Source organism: Mesoplodon bidens, assembly GCF_964165515.1.
Source record: "Mesoplodon bidens genome assembly, chromosome: 1".
Taxonomy (NCBI): domain Eukaryota; kingdom Metazoa; phylum Chordata; class Mammalia; order Artiodactyla; family Ziphiidae; genus Mesoplodon; species Mesoplodon bidens.
The window spans coordinates 106,663,879-106,681,243 of record NC_138176.1 but is presented as its reverse complement, the minus strand read 5'-3'; the positions used below and the strand labels follow the sequence as shown (position 1 = coordinate 106,681,243).

The 17,365-nt window shown below is 53.6% G+C and overlaps 1 protein-coding gene across 3 annotated transcripts in view; it reads left to right on the top strand.

Moving 5' to 3' along the window:
• MAEA (macrophage erythroblast attacher, E3 ubiquitin ligase) overlaps positions 1-17,365 on the top strand; it is a 31,044-nt gene that overhangs the window by 6,091 nt on the left and 7,588 nt on the right. The window contains exons 2-5 of one of the 3 annotated variants that reach the window (XM_081240973.1): positions 9,331-9,513; positions 11,626-11,829; positions 15,624-15,746; positions 16,460-16,573. In XM_081240973.1, the coding sequence (XP_081097099.1) occupies positions 9,331-9,513; positions 11,626-11,829; positions 15,624-15,746; positions 16,460-16,573 (624 nt within the window). The remainder of the gene's footprint in view (positions 1-9,330; positions 9,514-11,625; positions 11,830-15,623; positions 15,747-16,459; positions 16,574-17,365) is intronic. The other 2 variants (XM_081240974.1, XM_081240975.1) reach the window with 2 other exon arrangements.

Sequence of the window (17,365 nt, the reverse complement as noted above, 5' to 3'; positions counted from 1 at the left end):
CATCCTTTTCACTCTGCCACCGTGGCCTAAACCAGTCCCTCTCTGGGTTGTTGAAGGAGCCCCCAGCTGTCCCTAGCACTGCCCGTGCTTCTTCCTGGCAGCCTCCCGTCTTACTCGGGGTAAAGTCCAAGGTTGTTAGAGTGGCCCTCCAGGGCCTCATAACTTGGCCCCCTCTTCCTTCTCCCCCACAACCTCCTCCCCCACGTCGTCCTCCTCCCCCTCCCCCTCCTCCCACCTCCTTGCCTCCCCCTCCCCCCGCCACCTCCTCCCCCTCCCCCACCTCCACTCCTTTGGACACTGAGCCACAGTGGCCTCCCCGCTGCTACAGGATGTGCCAGCATGGGGGGCCTCAGAGTCTTTGCTCTTGTTTACTTTGTCCAGAATCCTTTCCGCCAGATGTCAGTCTGGCTTATTCCCTCACCTTCCCCTGTCTCTGCTCAGGTATCACCTTCTCAGTGCGACCACCTTATTGAGACTGGGAGTCCCACCATCCCCTCTTCTGCTCTGTTTTTCTCCTTAGCTGCCACTGCCATTTGACTTAACTATGTTTTGCTTCTTTGTTTCTAACCACTGGGATTATAAGCTCTTTGGAGGGCATAGAAGAAATAACTCTTCAAATAACAGATGAATTATTAAATATTATTTTGGCAGTTCTATCCAAAGAAGATTGAAACAAGTAAATGTAACTATTAGAACGAATGAGACAGAATATGTTTATGTACCCAGAAACACAAGCAAACTAACCAGAAAATGACTGCAATTAATTAGAAAGGTCAACACAGTAACTGGGTACATGAAAAATAGACAAAAGTCAGTCACTTTTCTGCATCCCAGCAATAACCAGCAGAACATCTCCCAGGAAAATGCCAGGAAGAGTAAAACGTTAGGGTGACTGCAGCACACCAGCAGTGGGCGCCAGTGGAGGCGCCATGGCTGGCAGCAGCGGAGGGTGCTGGGTTTCTGTTTGAAGATGCTAACAGTAGCTGTAAAGATACCATCTGACTTCTCTGTGTGCTTGATCAGACCTTTCTTATTTATCATGAGGGAAGCTCCAAGAAGGGTGTCTCTGCTGGACACCAGGGTCTGGTATGAAACTGCGAAAGTAACAGCCTTGTTGCAGAATTGCTGGCTTTGGTTATGTGTTGTATGGAAAAGGTGAGACAGTGTTTCCCTGGTGTTATGCATACAGTCGGCACTGGTGCCTGCTCGGGCTCTGTGTGTCGTGTTTGGTCAGTGAGCCGTCCCGGGCCTGGAGACGCTCACGTGGAGGCCTGGTGCCAGGATGCCTTGTGTGCATGACGGCTAACTCAGCATTTGCAGCGTGTTCTGTTTTACCTGTACTGCCCTTGCTGAGATGGACCAGTGGCATGAAAAGATGCCTGTGAGTAACCAGCAGTCGCGGATGAGCGGACCCTGCCCCCAGGAGGGAGAATATGGAGGTGCTGACAGTGCCCTTCCCGCCTCCAGCTTTGTCAGCACTCCATGGAGTGAAAAGTCCATCTCATCACATCCCCTTAGAGGTGGACCAGCAACATGTCACTTTTCAAGAAGCCTATTTGAAAGAGGGTGTTTGAAGCACTCCTGCCCTTCGTGAGCCTCCCTCAGCTGTGTGCTGTGGCCAGGGAGGTCAGCCCAGGAGAGCGTGGAGCCACTGTGATTTGTGAGACTCCCGTGCCACATGCCGGAACACGAGGCACAGCTCTCCAGGCCAGGCAGGGGCGTCTGCTGCCATTCAGGGCTCAGTCCAACACTTTACAAGATGTTGTTAGCTTTGTGATAAATATTTAGAAACCTCTTCTGAGGTTTCTTAATTGTGAAAGATAAAAGGCCTCATGCCATTGGGGAAATACTTCCTTCCTGTGCTGGTAAAAATGGCTGAAAACATTATGAGAACAAACTAAAATGCATCTCTTTGTCAGCAAATACTGTGAGAAAACCCACAGCAAACACTGGAGAAGGTTTGAAGAAACACGTACCAAAGCAAATGGCACAGTGTGGGAAGGCTGCTGTGGAGCTGGATGAGAGTACAGATGTTTCATACAGGTCTTGATTAGGGTGTTTGCCAGATTCTGTTTCAGTTATGAAAACAGGAAGGATTACTTTTTGCGAGTCACTGAAGGGGAAAGAGGTACTGGAGGAAACATAATTTAACATTCAACTAATTAAGTGGAGAAATTCTATGATCTTAAGAGCTGGAGTGAAACAAATTACCAAGGAAACATTAAGTAGATTTGGTTAATACAAATTTAATTTTTTGGTATAACCAGATAAGATAAAACCAGAATTTAAAAGCAAGTAACAAACCTTTAACAAATCCACTAAATGTGAACCATAAAAAGCTGGTTCAAATTGATGAGAAAGCTCCAATACCCTCTTCCTTGTTGAGTATTGGGTGAGGAATACAAACAGAAAATATGTAGAAGGAAAAATGTGTTGAGTTGAACCACATAAAATCACCCTTTTGTAAAAATGATGGCTGAATAGCGTATACCATGTAAAAAGATTAAAAAAAAAAAAAAAAAACTTCCCATAAAGAAAAACCCCAGGACATGATGGCTTCACTGGTGAATTCTATTAAATGTTTAAAAAAGAGTTAACATTGCTCCCTCACAAACAGCCAGAAAATGGAAGCGGAAGGAAGTTTCCCAGCTTGTTCTGTGAGGTCAGTTCTACCCTGATACCAAAACCAGACAGACAATACCACAAGAAAACTACACATCAGTCCTTATGAATGAATATAGGTGCTAAAATCCTCAACAGCATGCCAGCAAACTGAATCTGACAACATATAAAAAGGATTATGTACCATGACTAAGTGGGATTTACCCCAGGAATGCAAGGTTGGTTCAACATGTAAAAGTCAATGCCATACTAATAGTATAAAGGACAAAAACCACATGATCACCTCAATAGACACAGATAAAAACACTTGACAAAATCCATCACCCTTTCATGATAAAAACACTCAACAAACTAGGAATAGGAGAGAACTTCCTCTACCTGATAAAGGGCATCTCTGAGAAAACCACAGCCGACATCATGCTTAGTGGTGAAACACCAAAAACTTTCCCCTAAGATCAGCAAAAAGACAAGGATGTCCACTCACCATTTCCATTCAGCATTGTCCTGGAGGTTCCAATTGGGCCATTTGGGCAAGAAAAATAAATAACAGGCATTCAAATTGGAAAGGAATAAGTAAAACTCAATTTGCAGATGAAATCATCTTGTGTATGGAAAGTCCTAAGGAATACACACGTACACAACACACACACACACAAACCTGTTAGAACTAATAATCTGGTTCGGCAAGGTTGCAGGATACAAGATCAGTTTATATAATAGAAATAATTTGTATTTCTGTATCCTAGAAATGAACAGTGAAAAGGGAAATGAAGAAAAAAGTTTTATTCACAATAACACTGATAAATTGGATTTCATTAAAGGGAAGAAGCTTGTGTTTCAAAGGTATGCTGTTAAGAAAGTGAAAAGACTACTCACAACAGAAAATGTTTGCAGTTTTTTGGTTTTTTTTTTTTTTGCGGTATGCGGGCCTCTCACTGTTGTGGCCTCTCCCGTTGCGGAGCACAGGCTCCGGACGCGCAGGCTCAGCGGCCATGGCTCACGGTCCTAGCCGCTCCGCGGCATGTAGGATCTTCCCGGACCGGGGCACAAACCCGCATCGCCTGCATTGGCAGGCGGACTCTCAACCACTGTGCCACCTGGGAAGCCCTGCAGATCACTTTTGATAAGGATCTAGGATCCAGAATATGTAAAGAACTCTTACAGTTCAATAATATAAAGACAAATAACCAGATGTAAAAACAAGCAAATGGTTTGAGGAGACTCCTCTGAAGAAGAGATACAAATGGCTAATGAGCATAAGAGGAGATGCACGACATCATTCATCATTAGTGAAATAATGAAACCATGATGAGGCACTGCTTTTACCCATGGGAATGACTGTGATCAGAAAGATGGACAGTAACAAGTGTTGGATGAGGGTGTGGAGAAACTAAAGTCCTGATAGACTCTGAGGAATGTAAAATGGTGCAGCCACTGCGGAAAGCAGTCTGGTAGTTCTTCAGAAAGTTACACAGAGTTACCATATGGCCTAGCAGTTCCACTCCTAGATAATCTACCCAGGAGAAGTGAAAACATGCCCATACAAAAACCTGTGCAGGAATTTATAGGCTTATTATTCATAATAGATCCAAAGTGGAAGCAACTAAAATGTCCATCAACTTATGAGTGTATAAACAAATGTGGTATCGCATAATGGAATACTATTCAGCCATAAAAAGGAATGAAGTACATGCTACATCATGGATGAGTCTTGGAAGCATTATGCTAAGTTTTTTTAAAAAGCCAGACACAAAAGGCCACAGAATGTATGATTCCATTGATACGAAATGTCCAGAATAGGCAGGTCCATTCAAGTAGACAGTAGATTAGTGGCTGGTTGCCTGGCTATGGGGAGTAATTCTGTAGGCAGCAGGTTTCTTTTTGGGGTGATGAAAATGTTCTGGAAGTAGATGATGCTGATGGTTGCACAACCTTGTGATGATACTAAACACCACTAAGTTGTATACTTGAATTAAAAGGGTGAATTTTATAGTATCTGAATTATATCTCAATTAGAAATTGGTAAAATAAAAAGTGATGCAGGAGGACTTCCCTGGTGGCACAGTGCTTAAGAATCCGCCCGTCAATGCAGGGGACACGGGTTCGAGCCCTGGTCTGGGAATATCCCACATGCCACGGAGCAACTAAGCTTGTGTGCCACAACTACTGAGCCTGCACTCCAGAGCCTATGAGCCACAGCTACTGAAGCCCATGTGCCTAGAGCCCGTGCTCCGCAACAAGAGAAGCCACCTCAGTGAGAAGCCTGCACACCGCCACAAAGAGTAGCCCCCGCTTGCCGCAACTAGAGAAAGCCCACACGCAGAAACGAAGACCCAATGCAGCCAAAAATAACTTACAAAAGGGGGGGGTGGTTTAAAAAAAAAGTGGTGCAGCTTACCTTAAATTATCTTTCAAAGGGCGAAAGTTTTAGTTTTGGTAAAGACTAATTTACTGATTCCTCTTTTACAGTTAGTGCATTCTGTATACCTGCAAGAAATCTTTGCCTATTTCAAGGTTGTGAAGATTTTCTTCTATGTTTACGTCAAGGATTTTTACAGTTTCAGCTTTTATGTTGAGGTCTGTGGTCCATGTCAAGGGAATATGTGCAGATTGTATGAGGCACAGGTTGAGGTTTGTCCTTTTCCCACGTGGGGTCCAGTCCCGGCACCTCTGTTGCGGAGACAGCCTGTCTTCTCTGCCCTGAATTACCCTGTCTCTTTGGTTGGCCACACGGACTGTGCACGTGGGTCCACCCCCCGGGTCTCCCACCCTCCTTGGTCTCCGTTCCGTCCTGGACCAGTGCTTTGAATCAGGCACCATTGCCCGTATGTCACCAAAATCATTCAGGATATTTTTTTATCCAGGTAGAAAACAAATGAACCATCTCCATCATTTCTAAGTGTCTAGCAGTGCTGTATCACGCTCAGATCTCTAGGACTCTCTAAGTCAGCTTGGGCCACTCTGACAGAACGCCCCACAGCACACACTGTTCCTTCGGGTCCTGGAGGTGGAGTCCCTGAGTAGGGGCCGGCACCCCCAGGCACTGCTGCTTCCTGTTCCCGCTGGGAGCATCCCAAGGTGTGCACTGCTCTCCTCGTGGTTGTGACTGGCGTTTCCCCGAGTGTTAGTGGTGCTGAGCGCCTCCCACACGTGTTGGGGCCGCGTCTCTCTTCTTCGGAGAAATGTCAGTTCAAGTCCATGGCTCATTTCTCAGTTGGGTTGTCTCTCTGTCATGGAGCTGTCGGGGTTCCTTATGAAGCCTGGATAGTAACCCTTATCAGGTGTGTGGTTTGCAAACGTCTCTTCCCGTTCCCGTTGCACTCTGATGATTGTTTCCTTTGCTTTGCAGAAGTTTTAAAGTTTAGTGTAGTCCCATTTGTTACCCTTGTTTTTATTGCCTGTGCTCTTAGGAATGTACTTTTTTCTCTTGGTCTGGCTCTTTGTTGGTTTCCCACCTCACTGACATTTCTCATGTCTCTGTGATTTTGTTGTCTCACTGAGGACTGTCTGAGTAATTTTCCTCCCAGAAGGGGTTTGGCTGCTAAGGGGTTTGGAGCCTTGCCTATCAGAAAGCATCTCAGTTTTGCCTCGTTCTCAGTGATACTTTGGCATGGTTTAGAGTCTTCAGCATTTCTGAAATTCCACCCCTTCTTTTGGCAAAAGCCCCTTGGGAAGGAGCCTGTGGAGCTGTTGGTGACAGAACAGCAGGGGACAGTTGGGGAAAGGCGGGAGAGGCAAGGCCTGGGCGGCCCAGTGTCCCCAGGAAGGACATTGATTCCAGGTGCTCGTGCAGGGGGGTGGGTGGCCGAGCTCAGGGTGGGCGGCATGGGCAGCAGAGGGTGAGACCCGAAAGCTCAGCCCTGCAGAGCGCGTGGCCCAGCTGGCGTGGCCCCCGAGCATGTGGGCCGGTGGTCTGGGGCGTGGGAGGATGGCCAGGGCCAGGAGAGGCGTGGGGCTGGTGCAGGTGCAGGGGAGGCCTCTGGGGGACGGGAGTGTCTGGAGCCGTCAGGGGCTTGGGTGGGGCGGGGTGTGGGCCACGTGCGGGGGCAGCACCCTCGCTGCCACCACCACCACCGGCCGGGCTGTGCCATGGTTCCATTCCCGCACCGTGGACGTATGCCAGATCCTGAGTCGGCTTCTTTCCTCGGAAGAGAAATAAGTAAGCTTGACTATTACCTTACAGTATAAATTGTTGGGACTGGATCCTAACGGTGGACTGAGGATGAATGTGAGAGCATCACCGGCATCTTTTTTGGGTAAGAGTTAAAAGTCGGATCCCCAGCCCACGGAGCTTTCTTTGGAATCACCCTGCCTCGGTGACGTGCACGGGTGTACCGGTGTGTGCCCAGCCCGTGCAGGCTCTCTGGCCCGGGACAGGGACCCGCGGACTCCTGGCCCATGATCGCACCTGTGCCTGTGCAGGCATGTGACTCTTTTCTCCTGTGTCATGGTTGTTTTGATTATATTTATTGGAATAGAATTTTAACGTCTGGATGTGATAATAAAAAACAACTTAGGAGCTTTCGTTTGTTGTGCATCGTGGGATTTGTTCAACTTGTTTTCTAGTAATTCCACTTTGTTTTCTTTTATGAATTCATCGGTCCAGCTCAGATTACAAATACACAATGTGTTCACGCAGACGGCCTGCGGGACCCGGGCAGGCTGCCTCCGCTCCTGGCCCCGGGTCCTGAGGGCACAGCCGGTGACCCACTTCCCAGTCGTTCTGGAACTGAGTGCTCACTCTTTCAAGCAGTAAAATTAACGCCTACACTCACTTGGGTTTAACAAACAGCTTGGAAGGGAGTTTGTGGTCATCAGTGACACCCCACCAGCCCTGACTCAGCCCACTGCGGGTGTCTCTCCCTGTCTGCGCACCATGGAGGCTGCCTGGGGAGGGTCATCGGGTCAGGACGGTGGCGTTGGGGGGCAAACCGAAGGCAGCTGAGTACCCTGGGGCATCTTCCCCGGTGCCGGTGTCACACAATCTTGGGGTTGCTCTACGTGCCGCTCCCATTGCAGAGACCCATCCCCCCCAGTCCTGGTCGTGGAGACCACGGGTGGTGGTTGAAGGCTGGGTTGTGCCTCCACCCTCCAGAAATCCCATCCTGTGGCAGGACACACCCTCCACAGGAGCTGGGGGGATCCTTCACCACACGTGGTTTGCTGTCTGCCATGAGCCTGGCACCGTGTTGGGTGCTGTACGCAGTGGTCACTTTCTGGCCAAGTGGACACCGAAGGAGCCCCTCCGTTTTTTCTTACAGGAAGTACTGAGTCCAGAGGAGGCGGCCAGTGTGGGGGGTGGACCACAGAGACCAGTCCAGTGGCCCATGCAGGGGGACCCACGCCACCCACCAGCAGCAGGTGGCCCCGAACATCCTTGTGAGGCCGTCTCCCGTATCCTGCTGGGCTTGGTCTCTTAGCTCGGTTGTGCTTTGATAGCCACCCCACAGCAGGTCATCAGCGAGCCCGAGTCCCAGCGGGCTGACCACCCCTTGCCGAGCCCACCCCGTCACACATGGCAGATGTGGCTCGGCTCGTGGCATTCTGCCCCTCAGACTACTGATGAGACCCAAGGCGTGAACAGGCATGTTTACGCACTGCTGAATGGCAGTGGTAGCTGACGGCAAGGACAGTGCTGGCCTTGCTGGGTCTCTGGCAAAGAGTCCTGCTGTGGTGGCCCCTCTGTGGCTGGAGCCTGGCCCTGCCCGTCTCTGCCATCACCCCAGGGTCTCTGCTGCTGGGAAGCCCAGGCTCTGAGCCAGGCCTAGGTCTCCTCCCTGCCAGGCACAGTATCTGGCACACGGCTGGTGCCTAGCAAGTGCTGGTGGAGCCAGCAGTGCCCTGGGAGTGGGTGCTTCCCTGCTGGACAGGCCTGAAGACGAAGCGCTCACAGGGCCGGTTTGTGGCAGCCATCGCAGAATTCCACGGAGACCCGCCATGTGAGCGGGGAGTGCTGGCAGGGAGTCCCTGTCTTCGGTGGGTTTCCCTAGGGGTCCCCGGGGTGCGGTGCTGGACCCTGCCTGCTGCGCTGTGATGACCGTGGGGGCCGAAGGGTGTGTGAACAGCAGTTCTTCAGACTTTTCAGTGATGCTTCGTGGGTTTTCTATCTTCCCGTGCTCTGGAGGGAATGGGTGTTCTTTTAATAACTCAGGGGAGTGGGCGTCCTCTCATTGAGATCAGTTAAATGTGTGCCTGTGATCTCCCATGGGTGCTGATGCCGTCACTTTCCTAACCCTGAGGTGCACCTGAGGTGCTGCTTTCTGTCCGGCCTCAACCTGGTGCCCACCAGGCTCATCAGCATCTCTGCTGCACATCGTGGGCTTCCATGTCCAATCGATTAAAGCCCCCAGTACTGCTCTCCTTTTTGGTCATTTCCTTAACTGTGTTATTCTAGATGAATTTGGTGATCTTTCTGTCTGCTGACTTATGGAGGTTTCTGGGAAGAGTGGAGACTGCACTACATCTTAGATGTGGGTCAGGGTGCATCTCAGCCTTTGTGTCCTTGTCTAGGAACACAGGTGACCCTCGCTCACACGGGCCTTTTGTGGGCCTCGGGCAGGTTTTAGAGGAGATGCATTTTTAGAGAATGAGAAGCTGAAGCCTCTTGCCTCAAAAAGTGCCACGAAGGAGGCCCGCACATCCCACGTGGACGATGGGTGGTGCCCACCCGCCGACAGTGTGGACTAAGTGGCCTTCTGTCTTCTTCAGGTGCCCTATGAAACACTGAACAAGCGCTTCCGTGCTGCACAGAAGAACATTGACCGGGAGACGAGCCACGTCACCATGGTAGTGGCTGAGCTGGAGAAGACCCTGAGCAGCTGTCCAGCCGTGGACTCTGTGGTCAGCCTCCTGGATGGTGTGGTGGAGAAGCTCAGTGTCCTCAAGAGGAAGGTCAGTGCTGCTTCCAGGCCATGCTGCCTGCCCTGCCCCCAGGCTGCATGCACCCCATGGGCGCACCCTTCACCCAGTTGTCCTGAGAAGGGGCCACCTCCTGGGGGAGCTGCAGTGGTGGGGGAGCTGCGGTGGAGGGGCCCCCCTCCCCTGCTGTCCACGCTCTGGAGTCTGTCAGCTGTAAGGCCGGCTTCCCGACCCACATTCCTGTTCCTGTAGGGCCAGGTTATCCTGACTCCAGATGTCCCAGGGAGCCCAGGTTGGGGAGGCCAGGATGGGTAGTAGATTGATTTATTATTTTCACAATTTCACCTCAAAACAGCACATAGGGTATCTTGTTTCTGGGAATGGTAGGTATGCCCACTGGTAGGCCCTAAAAAGTGAGATAAGATATTTGAAAACATTTTATTCACCAGAATTGGAGAGCAGGGTGTCAGGTGGGCTAGAAGGCGAGGGACCCCTGCTGCCTAGAGAGAGCCCCCAGCAAGGGCCTCGCTGGTCAGTGACTCAGGGCCATTAGAGTTGGGGGCCTGATGGTAGGACCCAGCAGCACTACACCTCAGGTGAGGGTGCCCAGAAGTGGACTTGCCAGGAAAAGCACTGCCGCCCACCCCCTCCTTCAACCTGGTCTGAGTGGTCCCAGCGGGTGCTGCCTCCAGGCTCCAGGTAGAGTAAATGCAGTTCTCTTGAGTGGAGGATGCCTTCCATCTGAGCATCAGATTGTTCAACTACAGTAACCAGGACAGGTACACAAGACACCATGACTGCGACACAGCAGGAATAGAAAGAGATCTGCACAGACTTCAGGTACAGAAACTATCAAATACCATACTTTACTGTGCTTAAAGGATGAAAAAATAGCTTGAAAATATCTGCAGGGAATAGAAAATATGTCATTTAAAGTTAAAAAGAACCAAGTAAAAATACAAGAAGTGAAAAATAGCAAATGAAAAACTCAAATGTTTGCTTACAACAAACATTTTAACGCTTAACAATCAGACCAAGCTAAAGAGAGAGTTAGTGAGCTGGAAGGTGGGTCTGAGGAAATTACCTAGAATACAGCACAGGGATGAAAAGATGAGAGCACATGAGAGGGTGAGAGATTAGGGAACAGAGCAGGGACTATGCAGTGGGCCAGAGTCCAGGAGAGGCGGGCGGGGGCAGAGATATGCGGGGAGAATGACAGGGAGACCTAAACAGGTTAAATAAAAGTAAACGTAACTAGGATTTTCACATAGTGAGACTGAAGAAAAGAGAGACAGAAAAATCTTAAAAGCAGGTAGAGGAAAATCTGCTTGTCAAGGAGCAGCAAATATCCTGACAGCTGACTTCTTGATGGCAGTTGGAAGCCAAACCATAGTGGAATGTGCTGGAAGGAAACAAGGGCCGACCAGAATTCTGGACCTGCTGTCCAGTGCCTAGCCACCAGCCACCTGTGCCCACTAACATTTAAATGGAATAAAATCAAGAATTCACTGCTGGGGCCTTCTCTGGTGGCACAGTGGTTGAGAGTTCGCCTGCCGATGCAGGGGACACGGGTTCATGCCTCGGTCCGGGAAGATCCCACATGCTGCGGAGCGGCTGGGCCCGTGAGCCATGGCCGCTGAGCCTGTGCGTCCGGAGCCTGTGCTCCACAATGGGAGAGGCCACAACAGTGAGAGGCCCACGTACCGCAAAAAAAAAAAAAGAATTCACTGCTGGGGTTGCATGAGCTACACTTCAGGTGGTTGACAGTGGCTGCTATGTGACGCGCAGGCGTAGAACACTTCCACCTGGCTGTCTTAATTTTGAGCAAAATTGCCTTTAAGGGAAAGTATTATAAAAGAAAGTCATGTTATAATGACAAGTAGTTTCATTAACCAGGAAGCTATGACAAATTTTAAGTTCTACGCCTCTGGCAGCATAGCCCCAGCGTATGTAAAGCAGTAACATCCCTGAGGAGGTGGACAGACCCTGCCGTCCCCTCGGTAGCAGCAGCCCCGCACACTCTTGCTGCTTGTGGCCCTGGGCCCCAGCTCCCCTCTGACCTCCCTGCCTCCTGGTCCTCGGCGGTCGGGTTGGGGTGCCTGGTCTCTGCCCATCCTGAGCGCCCCCTCTGTTCGCGTGTCACAGGCGGTGGAGTCCATCCAGGCAGAGGATGAGAGCGCCAAGCTGTGCAAGCGCAGGATCGAGCACCTCAAGGAGCACAGCAGTGACCAGCCAGCAGCGGCCAGCGTGTGGAAGAGGAAGCGCATGGACCGCATGATGGTGGAGCACCTGCTGCGCTGCGGCTACTACAACACGGCTGTGAAGCTGGCGCGCCAGAGTGGCATCGAGGTGGGCGCGGGGCTGCGGGTTCCCAGGGCAACGGGCTTCCCAGCCCTTCGTGGAGGCTCCACTCGGCCATTCGTGCGTCCTGAGCTGGGAGGTCCCCTCCCGCTCGTGACGGCTCTAGGGGTGCGTTGCACCTGCCGCAATGGTTTACACATGTTCCGAGGAGCTAGAGTGTGGACAGGGATCCCTCCCCGCACCGCTGCCCGCTTTCCTGCTGCCAGGTGCGTCCCGTGACCGTTCTCCTGGGGGTGACGCCTTTCTCTGGGGTCAGGCACGTTTTCCATCTGTCCGTGTGTGGTGGCCCTGGGGGTGCAGGTGTGGAAGTACTTGATACCCTTGGCTGCTGGCCCGTGGTGAAGGGGGCTGTCACCACCCCCCGCCAGGCCTCTGCAGGTCGGCCTGCACCTTTCTCTGGCCTTCGGGGCGGTGTGGCTGGGGGCAGTGGTACCCTGGTGTCCCAAGGGCAGCCTTCACTGGGGGGCGGGGGGGCAAGGAACAGTTGCTCGGGCTGTTCAGACCAGAGTGCGTGGCCACCCGACCCTGTCCGCATCCTGTGTTGACTGGAGCCTCTGGCGGCAGAATCCGTGTGGACGGCAGTGTCTCCCTCGTCTCCACGTGGGGTCCCGTCTCAGCCTGCTCCTCTGCCACACACTCAGGACCCACTGGTTCCGCCCCTCCTCACTCTTAAGTTCTCAGTCTGAGCACTGCTGGCCGCCTGGGGCCCACCTGCCCCCTGCCCCCCCACCCCGCGAGTCCCATCCCCTGGCATGGTTTAAATGTCACCCGTGTGTGCGTGGCTCCCACCCTGGGTTGAGGGGCTCAGCCCTAGTGGCTCGAAACCCCAGCATGAGACCCTGCCCCCTGTCCCGGCAGGTGGCCTTGGGTCCCTGACAGCATCGTGCTGTCACCCCCACACCGGCATCTGCAGGTCCTCGCTGTGCGCCCTGGCCCCACTTCCTGCTGTGTCCATGTCCCTGTCTAGTTCCAGCCCTAGGCCTTTCCTTCGATGTGGCTGACACACTTGTGCAGTGGGGCTGGGGACGGGGGGCTCCTAACTCTTGCACCCCAGCCCCGGGCAGCTCCCTGGAGTTGCGTGTGCCGCGTGCCCAGGCTCCTGCTGTGGACAGCAGGGCCACCAGTCTAAGCTCGGTGCCCAGTGGTCCCTGGTGCCTGCTCTCCTCACCCCTCCCTCCCCTGCCCAGCACGGCCAGCTTCTGACCAACGGGCTCTCCTAGCCTCAGTGAGATTCCTGGCACAGCCTGTCCATCTGCAGTGGGCGTCAGGCTTCACTGCCGCGTGCCCCCCCCAACCCCCCTGCACCTGCGAGGGTGCGGCCATGCACACCTGCGGTGGCTGGTGGGGCACGAGCTCCCCACGCCTCCTGGCCCCCAAACGTGCACCTTGTAGAGGGGAGAAGCACGAAGCCAGATGAGATTTGGTGAAGGTGACGTGTCTGCAGAAGTGCCAAGAGGGACCGGAGGGTGGCGGGGGAGGGGCTGGCGGTTCTCAGAAGAAGGTCACAGCCCGAGAAGGTTGGCATGCACCTCGTCGAGGAGATAGTCATGGAAGGGGGTTTCCACAGGAGCCCCCAGCTTCACACAGAGCGCAGAAATCCAAGTCTCTTTCAGAAGCAGATGCAGGAGGACATCCTCTTGGCCTTGGGGTGGGCGAGGCCTCCCAGGAAGAGGCTGCAGCTGGAGCTCCTTCATGTCAAGAACTTCTTTTCATCAAAGGACACCACGAGGAGGGGGAGTGCGGGCTATGCAGATGGCCAAGAAGGGAGGAACGCCCGGTGGAGTCCGCTGTGGTCCCTGCGTTAGCAGCTTCCATGCTTGCGCCTCCCGGGAGCGGACTGTGGTTGGCGCTCACTCTGGCCCACCTCCCACTGGCTAGTTTAACATCTTCACTGTGGCACCCATAACTGAGGGTCCGAGGATGTCAGAGGACCGTCAGCAGGAAAGGAAAGACCTGGAAAGACCCGGGATGCCGGGGGGTGCAGGCAGGAGAGGCCACCTCTTGGATTTTGAGCAGAACTGGAAAAGATGGGAAATGGGAGAAGAAAGACTAGAATGTTGTCTGGGGGCCTGGCCTTTGCCCAGTGGGAAGGGTTCAGGAGAAAGAAGACAGTGGAGAAATGGCCAAGGAAGCGACATGAGAAAGCAGCCCACCTCTGCAGTGAGGGTGGTGAGCAGAGAACTGGATTAGTGAGTCCTGGTTACGGCAGCCACGGGGCACCTCGTCGTCAGAGCTCCCCTCGGGAGGGCAACGCCAGGTAGCAGCCGGGAGGAGCAGTGGCCGTGGTGCTCGGCCCGCCACACTCCCAGCCCTGTCTGACTGGGTCCTGTTCCGTAATCGGCAGTCAGGACGGGGAGGTTGGGGGCGCTTCCTGCGGGCCCAGCCGCCGTCCCTACTGAGGACGTGGGTAGAGCCGCCCTTGCTTGGCCACCCTGACCTGCCCGCTGTCTGGAGCAGCCGTGCAGGAGCTGGAAAGCTGACAGGGCATCTCCAGTGTGCCCCCCCCCCCAACAGGAGCACACCCCGGGCCCTCTGGTCAGCTGCTCTTCTGCCCTTGACCCATTTGGTTCCGCAGGAGATGCTTCAGGAGCTAGCAGTCCATGGGTGCCGCCTTGTTGCCAAGTAACTGTACTCAATTATTTCTTCCTGTTAATTTTGCTGTAAGTGCCTGGTTTTCACTGCAGCATCATTAGCTATATGCATTCAGTGACTTTCTCTTGAAATAGAATAGGTGTCTCTTACTTAAAAGCTTGCACCTTAACACTGCATCCACCAGTAGGACTCTGTGTCCTTTTGCAGCACAGCTCCTGCAGGGAGCTTGACGTGGCCCTGGTGCCTGGGTACAGAAGTTCGGTGGCGAGCTCCTGGCTTGCTTTGCCGTGGCAGACCTTGGTTGAGAGAGTGTGGGCAAGAAAGCTCTCTTGTCCTGTGCTCTGCAGTGCCCAGCAGCCCATGAGGCCTGAGTGGGGACTCTGGAGACACGGGGTTCCAGGGATGTTTGTGTTGGGTGTTCCACCTGGTAACTGAGAAAACGATCTTCACTAACGTTTTCTGCTCGAGTCTGTTCCAGATGGAAGAGAAGTTTACCTTTTGAAATTTTCGTTTTCTTCTAATGACCCCCCTCCTTTTGTGATGTCTGAGCATTCTTCACCTTGCCGTGTGCGACCAGGGAGGTCCTTCTCGCTGGCTGTAACCCAACCTCTTGCTGGGGGCCTTGCACTTCCTGGCACCACACAGAGCCCCCTTGACTGCAGCAGGTGTGCACTTGAGTTGGTGGGTTCGTTACTGTGGGTCCCTGGCCCTACTGGGATCCTCCAGCCCAGCAGATGCAGCTGCACTTGGCCTGCCCTCCCAGATTGCCAGGCCTCAGGGATGGAGAGAGGGGAGCAGACAACGGAGGGCAGAGAGTTGCAGACCCTAACCACCCTGCTGCCCCGTCTCAAAAATCTAAACTTTAAATCAATCTGCAGAGCAAAACACAGAAAATGAGAGTATGAACTGCTGGGTCTCCGTGGCTGCCCTGAGAGGTGATGGCGGGCAGACCTCTGCCCTTCAGGGCCCCAGGTTCTGGCAGGGCCTGGGCTCTCAGGGGGCCTGGGACCCAGCATCTAACTGGGGCGCAGGCCTGCCTGCTGTGCAGACCCGGCCCACGGAGGGGCTGCCCCGGCAGGGGGCGGGGGTGCTCCTATAAGATGAGACTGCTGGGCACCGGGTGCTGTGTGGGGCCGGCCTTAGGCGGGTCCGGGGTCCCGTTCTCTGAGCCGGTACTTCCTTCCCTGCAGGACTTAGTGAACATCGAGATGTTCCTGACAGCCAAAGAGGTGGAGGAGTCCCTGGAGAGGCGAGAAACGGCCACCTGCCTGGCCTGGTGCCACGACAACAAGTCCCGGCTGCGCAAGATGAAGGTGTGCGGGGCTGCGCCTGGGCGGGGCTCCTGGAGGGGCGGGGCTACACCTGACAGGGCTCTTGGAGGGGGCAGGACGCGCCTGGGCAGAGCTTGCAGGGTGGGGAGGCAGCTTTGCCACCTGCAGTAGAGCCGAAGTGCTTTCACCTGTTGGTTCAGAGTTCTGGGGTTCTGATTCATAGTGGAGGGTTATTGGGTTTGGTGTGGGTTTTGGGGTTTTATTGGGGGTGGCGTTTGGGTTTTAGGTAAAATCCCTGAAAAGTGCACCCCCTCTACATTATGGTTTGGACAGAAGTTCTGAGCATGAGGTTCTGAAGGCACGAGGTGTTGACCGGGCTTGCGCTGCGCGTGGCCGCTGCGGGGGGTTGGCGCCGGGTCGGCCCCCACACACGTGTGGAAGCCAGTGGGAGCGGGTGCCCGCCTGCCAGGGTGCAGAGTTCCAGGCTGGGATATTCTCCAATACAGCCTTCCTTGAGACCCACAAGCAGCTTAAAAAGTAGGCACTTAAACATAAATTGCAGAATTTAAACATGCTTACTGAAAGGTGTCATTTGCCTTAGGGCTTGCAGAAATGCTTGATTGTATTAACCTTTCCTGCCTCTGTCAGAAAAACTTTGTCTTCTGTGTCCTAAACTGAGTGCCTCTAACCCCGCCCCGTTGAGCTTGTCGTGTGCACATAGTCACCAGCCAAGGGTGACACTCTCTGCCACTCAGGGCCGCCAAAGCGAGCACGACGCGAAGACGGGACGGAAAAGTAGAGTGGCCAGTGGCTCCCCTAAAGAGAGTGAGGATCTTGGTATGGAAACCATAAAAGGAAAGCCAGAATTGGTATGTAACACGCGCCCGCTCTCCTGCTCCACCCCCACGGCTGTGCGCTCGGTGGGGACCAGGGCAGAAGGAAAATAGGCCTCCGGTCGCGACAGGCGGTTTCTGCAAGCCCTGTTCCCTCCCAGAGAACACCGCTGCTTGGCCAGGGCACACCACGTGGGCCGGGTCAAAGCGGGGGCCTTGCAGCTACCAGGGGGTGGGCTGGCAGGGACCGAATCCACGGATGGCACATTGCTGTGACCTCGCCATGTAACTTGAAGGAGCATAAGTAGTCATCCAGAAGCGCACTTGGAGGACAACCTGACGACACCGGAACGTGCTCAGTACAAAATAGCGTCTGAACACAAGTCAGCACGCAGTCACTGTACAGTTCGTACATGTGTGGGCACACACGAGCTCCCGCACTATATCACACTCGCAGGCCAGGGAGGGGAGGGAGCTGGGGCGGGGGGTTATGGGTGCCCGTGCCAAATGCCAGGGATCCCTCAGATCAGTGATGAGATTCTAGACAAGAAAAGCAACTCTGAGACCCACGTTTCCCGCAGTTGAGAAATACTTCCAAGGATAGGCGCAGCAAGGAAAGTCTCCGGAGTTGACCTGGGTCTCCGGACACGTCAGGCTAACAGAGGCAGCAGCGTGTGTGCTGCGTGTCTGCAAACTCGGAAGGGGTCATAAATGGGAGAACGCCACGCCTTTCTCAGACAGCACAGGGCGTGTTCAGCCAGCAGCACGTGACGTCACCCAGATCGTAGCTGTCCACGTGGAGCGTGACCGCCTGCGTGTGTGCTTCCC